This window comes from Poromitra crassiceps (assembly GCF_964638095.1).
Source record: "Poromitra crassiceps genome assembly, chromosome: 11".
Classification (NCBI taxonomy): Eukaryota; Metazoa; Chordata; class Actinopteri; order Beryciformes; family Melamphaidae; genus Poromitra; species Poromitra crassiceps.
In genome coordinates, this window is record NC_139643.1 from 16472209 (window position 1) to 16484467 (window position 12259).

The following is a 12259-nucleotide window of genomic DNA, read 5'->3' on the forward strand; positions in this document are numbered from 1 at the left end:
TTTTCTAAATATAATTTGAGCTTAACATTGCATTGCTCTAACTCTTATTGTATAGGTCCTCCTATTCTTTGTAGATTTTGAGCTCAACCTTCGAATGTGCTCATTTCTGTAACTCTGACATTGCTACAGATTAATGCTATCTTATGTCCTTGCTTTTTAACTTGAACAATATTATTATATATCGCCATTCCTTTTTTGATATTGTATTTACTTTGTTGTCCATTATATTATGTATTTTTCTACAACCTGTAAAAAGAAAAAAATTGTGATTTCCTAATTGGTCATGTGACCAATTAGGTCCTGTTACTACTTAGGCTCACCTGGGCCCTCATGGTTGTATGAGCAAACCTGATGAAGCTGCTACAGCGAAACGCGTTGTTTGCTGAATAAATCACAGTAAATGTGTGTGTGTGTGTGTGTGTGTGTGTGTGTGTGTGTGTGTGTGTGTGTGTGTGTGTGTGTGTGTGTGTGTGTGTGTGTGTGTGTGATAACATGTGGAATAACATTGCATAGTGTGCCTCTGACAAACTATGGATTTACTTTGGAAATCTGATGGCTTATGTTGTCAGATATGAATGTATTTCTACACTGTTTTATACTATTGATATTCACATCAGGACTAACCGAGCATTCCTGCAGTTCCTCACAGCTGGGATCAATCTGCGTTTTCCCTCCACTGACGTGTTGTATGCCTTCAGGTCCAACACATCCAGAACCGTATCTGCCATCTGCAGCATGTAGGCCAGAGCTGAGCAGTGGATCTCAGAAAGTTCCTTCTCTGATCTGTTCTCTGACTTCAGGAACTCTTGGATCTCCTGATATACTGACTCGTCTTTCATCTCCATCAAACAGTGGAAGATGTTGATGCTTCTGTCAGGAGAGAAATTGTATGTGTTCATCTCCTTCAGGTTGCTGATCGCTCTCTGGATTTCCTCTGGTCTGCTCTTTGTCTGACCTAGCAAGCCTCCTAAGAGTCTCTGGTTGGACATCAGTGAGAGGCCATGAAGGAAGCGGACAAAGAGGTCCAGGTGGCCATTTTTGCTATACAATGCTTTGAACATTGCTGTCTTCAGGAAGGCTTCCAATTTACTTGTGCCATATCGACCCCAGTCATTTCGCAGGAATTTGTCCAGTATCATCTCATGTGTCAAGATTCTTCTGTTTGTGTAGCAGTGGAACATGTAGACTGCAGCGAGAAACTCCTGGATGCTCAGATGAACAAAGCAGTAGACCATTTTCTGGAAGAGCACACACTCTCTTTTGAAGATCTCTGTGCACACTCCTGAGAACACTGAGGCCTCTCTGACATCAAGACCACACTCCTCCAGGTCTTCTTGGTAGAACAGGAGGTTGCCTGTCTGCAGATGTTCAAACGCCAGCTTCCCCAGCTTCAGAAGAACGTCCCTGTCAGTCTCTGTCAGCTCCTGCTGACTCATCTCATGTCTCTCATCATACTTCTGCTTCTTCCTCTTTGTCTGAACCAGCAGGAAGTGTGAGTACATCTCAGTCAGGGTCTTGGGCATTTCTGCTCTCTGGTCTGTAATCATGTGCTGCAGAACTGTATCAGTGATCCAACAGAAGACTGGGATGTGGCACATGATGCGGAGGCTCCTGGATGCCTTGATGTGTGAGAGGATTCTGCTGGCCTGCTCCTCATCATTGGATCTCCTCCTGAAGTACTCCTCCTTCTGGAGGTCTGTGAACCCTCGTACCTCTGTTACTCTGTCAACACATGTAGGAGGGATCTGATTGGCTGCTGCAGGTCTGGAAGTTATCCAGTGGAGAGCAGTGGGAAGCAGATTCCCCTTGATGAGGTTTGTCAGTAGCACGTCTACTGATGATACCTGTGTGACATCTGACACAACCTCGTTGTTCTGGAAATCCAATGAAAGTCTGCTTTCATCCAGGCCGTCAAAGATGAACACAACCTTACAGACAGAGAGCTTCTCTTCTGTGAGCGCCTGTAATGTTGGATGGAAAACATGGAGCAGCATGAGAAGACTGTACTGCTCATCTCTGATCAAGTTCAGCTCCCGGAATGAAAGCAGAATCACAAGACTGACATCTTGATTTTCCAAGCCCTCTGCCCAGTCCAGAGTGAACTTCTGCACTGAGAAGGTTTTTCCAATGCCAGCAACACCCATCGTCAGAACTACTCTGATGTGTCTCTCTTGGCCAGGTAAGGGTTTAAAGATGTCATGGCATTTGATTGGAGTGTCATGGAGGGTATCCATCTTGGATGCTGTCTCCAGCTGCCACACCTCATGTTGGGTATTAACCCCTTCACTCTGTCCCACTGTGATGTAGAGTGTCGTGTAGATCCTGTTGAGGGGGGTTCCAGTTCCTGCTTCAGCTGTTCCCTCTGTCACAAATTCACATCGCCTTATCAGAATGATCTTATGCTCATTTACAAACTCCTGGAGAGCACCGTCCACTGGAAGAGAAGACGCAATATGCAAGTGTTTAATAAATGTGCGATTATTTCCTCATTAAAACATTTTTCTTAGACAGAACTCTTACTTTGTGAGATGCTGGTTTGAATGGGTGTCTGCAGTCCAGGTCTTGTTTTGGATATGTTTCCACACTGGGGACAGGTGGAGTCTCCTGATGAACCAGACTGGTCCAAGTATGAGGTGATGCACTGTCTGCAGAACCAGTGTCCACAGCTGGTAGAGACTGGATCCCTAAGGACCTCCTGACTGTTAGGATGACGTCGTCATTCCTACTTTGACGTCGTCATTCCGACTATGATGTCATCGATCACTGATGATGTCATGGTTCATAAGTGTCTTTCATGCCTTTCGCTAGTGATGTCATAGCACAGGTGATGTCATGTCTCTGATGATGTCACAAACGGTATGATGTCATAGCACAGGTGGTGTCATGCTCGGATCTATAAAGGCCTGTTCCGGCAGGCTCTGGCCAGTGATTCATAATCTAAATTAGGATCATACCAATCTCAAGCAACGTCTGCAACCTGCAACCAACTGTTCCCAAACCCCGAACAGTGCAGCTCCCAGCTTTCAAGCTACCAAGTTCCACAGCACCCCGGCTTCTCCAGACCTACCAAGTTTCCCGTGGTCATCAACTACCCGCGATTAGATCCACACTTCTCACTCCGATCCTGACAGTATGAATCACTCTGAAATGGATCTAGCGGGCAAATCTCTCACCCCAATCAAGGAGGAGGCCCCCAATCACTCTAAAGCGGATCCAGCAGACACACTCCCGCCAGTCAAGGAGGAGGCTCCTGAGACCCCAGTTTCCCCGCCGGCCACGTCAGGTGGTCCACCAGACGACTCCCTCCAAACAGCACTGATTTCTACTATTTCTGGCCTGGGCGCGCGACTCGCGGAGATGCAACGGGAGCAGGCGCTCCTCGATGACATCCTTCGGGACGTAGCTTCCAAGGCTTCCCAAGCCGATGATCGGCACGCCCTCATGGTCGAGGAGAGTCAAGTTCAGGCTTCCAAGGCCGAGGACCTGTACGCCCTCCTGGCAAGACGGCTAGATCATCTCGACCAGGGGGGCATTGCGCAGCCTTCTGCCCTCCCTGCCCCCGCTTTCGAGCGATCAGTCGCCCCAACGCCAGTCACCCGGCCGGTCGCTTCAGCTGACCCACCAGGCGGTCAGCTGGATATCGCCACTCATCCTGATACCTTCACTCATCCTGATGTCTCCACTCGTCCTATCACGTTCGGAGACTTCCATGTCATACTTAAGCACCTAGATCGAAGGCTAGATCGTCTCGATAGAAGGCTAGATCGTCTCGAAGGGCTAGGCCCCCAGGGTGTCACCCCGCAGCCTCTGCAAGACCTCGCACTTGAGTCAAGACGCCTGATTGCCCACCAGGAAAAAGCAATCCAGGCTCTGGCTTCCGCAGCCGCTGATCGGCACGCCCTCTTGATTGGCCGGCTAGATCGTCTCGAAGCCCCAGCTTCCGAGCGCACCGCCGTTCCGGAGGTTTCCAGACCTGCTACTCCCCCGCCCACAGCGGTCGTTGCTTCTAGCTCTGCCTCTCGGCCGCCTCCAGCTGCTAAGGGCATATTCTGGGGGGGAGTTCGCGTCATCCCAGAGCAGGGGCAGCCACATTCGAGTCCCAGCAGCCATCTGTACCGTGATCCGACCGGCAGGGTTCGCATCACACCAGAGGAGAGGCAGCGCCGTTTGGACACCCGGAGCTGCCTGTACTGTGGTCGAGCCGGGCATTACCTCTCCTCCTGCTCCCGGCGTCCAGTAAGTGGTCCCACCGCTCGCCGGCCCGTGGTACTCTCAGTAGATCAAGACTCTACGTGTACAGCCGAAAGATCTGTACGGTTGGGTAGCGCTCCCTGCAGGACCCAGGAGTGGCAGTGTGTCTCCAAGAGGGTTAACGAGTTGGAGAGGACTGTCGACCGTCTCATTGGGAAGCTCAATCGCTGCCTGCAGATCGGCTCCGTCCCCCCGCAGGGGGCCTCCGAGTCTGCTGGCCCTGAGGCACAACCTGTGGACCTGCCCCTCGCCGAGTCTGAACCTGTACCTGAGGCACAACCTGTGGACCTTCCCCTCGCCGAGTCTGAACCCGTACCCCAGCAGCAGCCAATTCCTGTCCTTGACCAACAACTCATGCTGGACCAACAACTCATGCTGGGAGGCTCCCGTAGTGTCGTCAGCCCTCGGTCAAGAACAAGAAGAAATAAGAGGCGTTTAAAGGAGGAGACGGTGAGTGACCTCCCCAAACTACAGGTCGGGAGGGCAGGCCTCGCTGTGTCAGATCCCCCTGCGGCTCTGCCTTCGGAGACGGCGGCATTTGACCCTTTTGATGGTCCCCAGCCTCCCATGTTTGGATCGTGCCCCGGGGGATGGCCGGTCCCAGAGGATCCACCAGACCCGGTGGAAGTTCTATCCACGTATCGGTCCATCTATGGCTTCGATATCCTGTATTAGGGAGGAGCACCTCCACTGTCCTGCACCCCCTTTGGGGTCTGACCACCTGCATCTAACCACCTGCTGAAGAGCACCTCACTCTCTTACACCCCCTTTGGGGCCTAACCACCTGCGTCTAACCACCTGCGGAAGAGCACCTCCACCAGAACCTACGGATTTTTTGTCTCCCAGATGCCATCCTTGATGGCCTCATTGGACGCCAGGTGACGTCCCTTGAGGGGAGGGTACTGTTAGGATGACGTCGTCATTCCTACTTTGACGTCGTCATTCCGACTATGATGTCATCGATCACTGATGATGTCATGGTTCATAAGTGTCTTTCATGCCTTTCGCTAGTGATGTCATAGCACAGGTGATGTCATGTCTCTGATGATGTCACAAACGGTATGATGTCATAGCACAGGTGGTGTCATGCTCGGATCTATAAAGGCCTGTTCCGGCAGGCTCTGGCCAGTGATTCATAATCTAAATTAGGATCATACCAATCTCAAGCAACGTCTGCAACCTGCAACCAACTGTTCCCAAACCCCGAACAGTGCAGCTCCCAGCTTTCAAGCTACCAAGTTCCACAGCACCCCGGCTTCTCCAGACCTACCAAGTTTCCCGTGGTCATCAACTACCCGCGATTAGATCCACACTTCTCACTCCGATCCTGACACTGACACAATGCACAGCAGGGCAGCTGCTCCATCACAACACCATGACTCCTCTTCCTCTTTCTGTGGAGATGGGCAGAATTCATTGTGACTCAATAGGAATAATTGTCCTCATTGCATCTTTGAATATTGTCAACATAGCATCATGCGACCACAACCATATAACATTTACTTTCACATTTCTATCGCTCAGACGCTCACCATAGTTGTAGTTTATTAAACCAACACGGCACAAATTTACAACAATTTACCCATCATGGATAAATGTCACTGTGGTGATCATGGATGAATGCAACATTACAGCATTTTTTCTGCTTTATTTCATGTGAATATGGTGTATACTAGGGCTGGGGTGACTCATCGATGTCATCAATGTCAACGATTTAGTAAATACGTGGATTTTCACAACTTGCATCAATGGTTGTGTCCGGTCAAAGTATGACAGAAAAAAACTTGCCCATGATCATCTAAAGTGTGGGAGTATTACACAGAGACCCAACAATGTGGCACTCTGTAAGCTATTGACAGAAGCTAAAACGCTAACAGATGAAAGCCTGAAAAGTTAAAGTTAGACACTTGTAGCAGTAACTTCAGCAGAGCTCTCTCTGTTGTGTGTGATGCTAGCTTCTGGGTAAACATGGAGAGATCGTGAGTTCTCATTGATCTCGTCTAGCAGCAGTATGTGCCTTCGAACTCGTGCCTTCGAGCTTGTGCACCGACTTCAGAAGGGGTGCGCATTAACGTGAACGTGACTTTGAGCTCATCGGCTACAGTGAAGATTTCAACAACAAAACTAGAACGACCGCACCGCGGATATATGCCTCCGCCAACAAGTCAGCAGTTGACATGCATTTCTGTCCAGACTTTGACGTTTGACCCAAATGTGAAGACATTTGGTCAAGGTGTTACTGAGATATTTTTTATTAAATTTTTTATTTAACCTTTATTTAACCAGATAAGACCCATTGACACAAGATCTCTTTTACAAGGGCGAACTGGCCAAGAGGCAGCAACAACAGATATGGCATTACCAAGCTTGAAAATGGTGTTTGTGAGGTCACAGTGACCTTGATCTTTGACCACAAAAATGTAATCAGTTCATCCTTTTGTCCAAGTGGACGTTTGAGGTAAATAAGATGAAATTCCGTCAAGGCATTCCTGAGATCTCACGTTAACGAGCATGAAACGAGTGGTCGTGATGTCACAGTAACCTTGAACTTTGACCACCAAAATCTAATCAGTTCATCCTTAAGTCCAAGTGGACGTTTGAGGCAAATTGGAAGACATTTCGTGAAGGCGTTCTTAAGATATCGCTTTAACAAGCTTGAAAATGGCATTTGTGAGGTCATGGTGACCTTAAGCTTTGTCCTTTGACCACCAAAATCGAATTAGTTGATGCTTGAGTCCAAGTCGACGTTTGAGCCAAATTGGAAGATTCCATCAAGCCTTTTTTGAGATATCGCATTAACGCACATCAGACATATATACGTACGTACGTACAACCCGAATTCATAATGCCTCCGGCCTGGCTATCGCCGGTGGAGGCATAAAAAGGGTATAAAGGATGTCTTCAAGTCAACTTGGGATTTCGGACGTTTCGAAGATTTACAACTTTGATTTATGATGGACTGCTAAAGTTGAGGTTGTGCAATGTTTTGGTATTACTCCTGAAAGTGACTTAAACGGGTACATTGTTTCATGTATGTTGTTGTTGATTTGCTAAACTAGATTATCAGGTCACTACACAGCCTTCAAATCTAGTTTGGTGAGACTCCGGCCCGGTATTGTGCTGTGTGTGTTCTGGGCTTTTATTTTGAAGGTCTGCATGGGTATCAGTGATGTCACTTGAGCAATTGTGATGTCATCAGTGATGTCACTCAAGCAGTTGTGATGTCATCAGTGATGTCACTCGAGCAACTGTTATGTAGTATAGACCAAATCAGCGGGATGTTTACATTTACTTCCGGGTACCCCTGAGGTCCACACATTATAATGGCGGTGGACGGCACAAACTGACGTGTTGAAGACAAAAACAGACAAAGAAGACAAAAATGGTTCGTCCGTGTTGTGTTGTTGTTTAATATCATTCATAACAACACTTTCACTAACGTTAGTGGAGACCAGACTAGCTAATTTACCTGTTGGACCAGACTAGAGTAGACTTGAAGCTAAATTAAATTGACGTGGCGTCAGTATCTCTGTCTGTACCAGGCTTTCTCGCCGAGAAGAAGAGCCTGGTGACGCGAGGTTACTCTGTAACGTTAACGACTGCAAAAAAACTGCGAGTTTGACAGACAAACAAACGTTATTAGCTAGCTAACACTACATAAAACAAACACAGAAGAAAGGCTAGATACGTCGGACAAGCATGTTTACCAACCGTTTAACCATTTAAATTGAAAGTAGTCGGCTGAAAACAACGAGAGGGTTTGACAGCATTTATTTGACAACACGCACATTTAAACCTGCCGCCTTCCCCAAGTGGTACCCGGAAGTAAATTTGTTTACATGGTGACGTCACGGTGATTTGGTCTATAAGCCGATGCACGATGGCGCCTAGGTGGGTGGGCGGTGTCTGTCAGTCATGATTTTGAGATCCCGCAGAGTGGGCGATTTCCATAACTGCAGCCATGGCGCATCATCTCCAGAGTCTCCAGCCTACGAATCGAGCGGCACCAGGCGCTATGGGCGTTTAAAAAAAAAAAAAAAAAGTTGAACATTTGGAGGAAAAGCACACTGCTCGTCTTTTCACTCCTCCTACATTTTCTCCTCCCAGAGGGATCCTCAACCTCCGCTGCTGCCAGAATTGGCAATAATCTGGCTTTCATGTTGACACTGAACAACATCAAACAGATGAAACCAGCTGGCTACCGCCCATGTGGTCATTGTGTTCTAAACTGTACTGCACACAACTACAGGGGAAAACAAAACAAAGCGCAAAAATACGGCTCCGTGCGCTGTTTTGTGCGCAATGGAAGCACTCTCGACATGATTTCCATAGCGTTCTTACTGAAAAAAGCGTGTTGTGTGTGAACGCCACCTAAGAACGCTGTGTCTTTTTCAAACTGCCAAACTTGATTAAATCCCAAAAGGTAACAAAACAACATAAGTGAATAGAAATACAGAGAAATTACAGATTTCAGTTCAACGCTACAATCCTCCTCAGTGTTTAATGTAACAATACAGTGAAACATATCAAACTGATAGAGCAGTGTTTTGCCTTCTATCAGGTTCCATCAGGTAGACTCATACAGTAGTATAACAGTCCTCTTACCTTGTGTCAGAAGGTCCAGGTTCATTACTGAAGAGTGGAGGACTGTCTTTAGACCAGTCAGTCTTCACAGACAGACAGCTGAAGAGTGGAGGACTATCTTTAGACCAGTCAGTCTTCACAGACAGACAGCTGGGTACTGGAGACTCTGCTCTCTGCCTGTGGTACTGACCTCTGGAAACACAAATGTTGTATACATATATCATCGTTAGTTCAGGACTTCCCTACAATCAATCAATCATTGAAAATATTAGATTAAAAAACTTTAAAGTCCCTGGAAACCAAAGATACAGTAAATGTGTTTTGAGTCTGTAACCCCCCAGGAAAATTTGTTATTAACCGCCCAGTCATATTTGAACTGAATTGAATGTCGCCAAGTATATAAAACTAGGCTATGGGCCCTATCTTGGTACAGGCGATATTCCCTATTTGCGCTTGCGTACCTGTTTGCGTGCCTTAATGATAGCAGTCTGCCTTGCGCAAGTGTCCAGGTGTTATGCTGAGTTTTGCTTCCCCGGCCGGCAGCAGCTAAACCCATCCCCACCTCACGGGAGCATATTGTAATGATTTATACAGAAATGTAACTTTTTAAAAGTGATACAATTGTCTGGGTAGACGTGACCTCCCTGTTTTCTAAGTTAAAACAGCCGCGAAATATGGTGGGCATGCAGTTCTCGGTGGGGATGCGGAAATGTTCACGGCACATGCCGCACGCGCAAATTAGAGCCGTGCCAAATCATCCTGGCCCTCAAAATGCCAGCGCAAACAGGATTTGGGTGATCTTAAGCACCAGAATTATTCACAGGTTTGGCCAGGCAATGCCTGGGCATTACATCAGTCAAACCAATCAGATTCCCATCTCGCAATCGCTGTGTTTGCGGGAGGCCTGCAATATGCTGTAATTCTTTCCATGCGTAATAGAGTGGACTCACTCGTGCCGAGGACAGAGAGAGATGGAGAGAGCTTGTTGACAGATCGTCTGTGGTGCCAACGACTCGGAATGAAGAATGAAGGCTGAGTCTCGTGCCAAGGCTAATACAGTAGTATAACAGTCCTCTTACCTTGTGTCAGAAGGTCCAGGTTCATTACTGAAGTTTAGAGGAGGATAATCTTTAGACCAGTCACTCTTCATAGACAGACAGCTGGGTACTGGAGACTCTGCTCTCTGTCTGTGGTACTGACCTCTGGAAACACAAATGTTTTATACATATCATTATAGAATTCCCTACAATCAATCATTGAAAATATGTATTAGATAATAGAAATATAAAATGAGATTCCTGCAATATTTTGAAAAAGTACAACATGCTTAGTTTTGAGAGTTGTATTCAGTTTTCCTATCAAAAATGTTTTAATTTTACCCCACGTCGCTCCCTTTTTACTCAGAGGTCCACAATGGAATTGATGATATTTTAAATGTATGAATTCCTGCTGGGCAGATGTATACATATCTTTTTATGAATTATCAAATGAATCCAATCAGCCTATTCTAATATGTATTCTAATATGTTGTTGTTACAGACCACCAAGTTCCAACATAGATTATTTAGATAAAATATGCACTAAGCTTCAAAAAGTTACTGATTCTGATTACGATATAATATTTGCAGCAGACATGAATATAGACTGGTTTTGTGGTAAGTGCTCCTTAACTCATTCAGGGCCAGTTTAGGACTGCCAATATTTAGCACAGGCCAAAGATTTTCATAATTGTTGGTCATCTTTCAAGACCCACAGTAAATTATCTATTAGCACCAGAGTGATTTGCAATACCTCAAAATGAAGATGTACGTCTCTGGGTTCACCAGGAAAAAAAAAGTGAGCTTTTAGCATGTTCTGTACTCTACTTATAGCCATTTATATACACCCTGTTTTCCCCCAAATGGTCTCCCTGAGAAAATAAACAGGAGAAAAGGCAATTTTTGTAAAAGGGCACAATCTCAGACAGAACTCACTCTCAATTCTTTTATTTTGAACTGTATTGACATCAGACATATAAATATTATTCGTTAGGACACAAATGACAAAAAAAAAAAATATATATATATATATATATATATTGTAACACTGGAGGACGTGGGATGGGGGTGTGGGTGTGTGCTATTGGAGGGGGGTGCTCCGTAGGGGTATATGCCGGTGGGTCAACGGGGTGGGACCAGGGGGAAGTTTTAGGTGCGACACCGTGCTGTTGTTGTTGTTCCGGTAGAGTCTGAAAGGAGAGACACGTTACTGCACCGTCTGAGAGACATGCTACAAGTAGTATTATGTAGGCTACCGAAACCGGCTGTTGTTTATATAAGTTTCGGAGCGCCTCCAACTCCCGGGTTACTCTGTGAGCTGCGGCAGGGAATAAATAACACTCACGTGAGGTAAAAGTGTAACTTGTCTGTCTCTGTCTATCTGCTAGCTTAGTTAGCCACACCGCAATGCTACATTGGTGTCAGAGGTGTGGATTTTTTTACACACGTCGCCTGTGGCTAACAGAAAGCAGATAAGGACGAGGGAGTGTTAAAGAAAAACGAACATTTAAGAAGAAAAAAAAAAAAAAAAAAAAAAACGAAGATAATAAATATAAGCAAAGAGAAGAAGAGGAGATAAAAGATAGAAGAGGAGAGAAGAAAGCATGGCGGGATATGGAGTACCGTCATCTGTCCAACCAGAACCCAGAGTGAAGCTGCTGGATGCATCACGGCCGGCTGGCCTGGAGCGGGGTGAAGAGGAGGAATGGACGGAGGAGCTACGTGCAGAGGGGTGGAGCGTGGAGGTAGGGGAGCGGAGAGGAGCTTCTCGAGCGGATGATAACGGGGACGCAGAGAATGGACATGAGGGGGGTATGTTTGGACATTTGGGGGGGGGTGAGATATGGTGCGGGGGGGAGGCCTGGCGGCTTTAATATTCACAGCACACCCGTACAGCCTGTGTTTTATAGCCCAGTTGTTAGCCGAGCTGGGGGCCCTGAGACTGTCAATGTGAGCTACACCATCCCTCCGCCTAACCAGCCTGCCTGTTCCCACAACGGGCAGACAGACAACACTACGATGTTGACTAGTGCATTCACCAGTGCGCTGGCGGGGGCTCTGGCCGGGATGATTCCGACCACCGCCGCGGCGCCCTATCGGGGGGGGGACACAGTGAGAGTGGGTCGTTATGATGGTGGTCCTGGGTGGGAGACATACTGGACACAATTCCGGCTCATAGCCAGGGCTAACCGGTGGAGCGAGGCTGAGAGCGCGGTTCAGTTGGCTGCAGCCCTGGAGGGGGAGGGGAGACGGGTCCTGTTGGATCTCTCGGAGACGGAGTTGGCCAACCCCCAGGCAATAGCGAAGGCAATAGAGCGACAGTTTGGGGAGCCTACATCCAAATCTGCTGCCCGCCAACAATTCAACGAGAGGAGACGCGGGGATGG

At 47.2% G+C, this 12259-nt stretch overlaps 1 protein-coding gene across 1 annotated transcript in view; it reads right to left on the reverse strand.

The window, feature by feature from the left end:
• LOC310784858 (NACHT, LRR and PYD domains-containing protein 3-like) overlaps positions 1-12259 on the reverse strand; it is an 83666-nt gene that overhangs the window by 22295 nt on the left and 49112 nt on the right. The window contains exons 5-9 of the mRNA XM_083645894.1: positions 9915-10037; positions 8904-9027; positions 5572-5645; positions 2521-2699; positions 625-2434 (exon numbers count right to left, since the gene is read on the reverse strand). Coding sequence (XP_083502020.1) covers positions 625-2434; positions 2521-2699; positions 5572-5645; positions 8904-9027; positions 9915-10037 — 2310 coding nt within the window. The remainder of the gene's footprint in view (positions 1-624; positions 2435-2520; positions 2700-5571; positions 5646-8903; positions 9028-9914; positions 10038-12259) is intronic.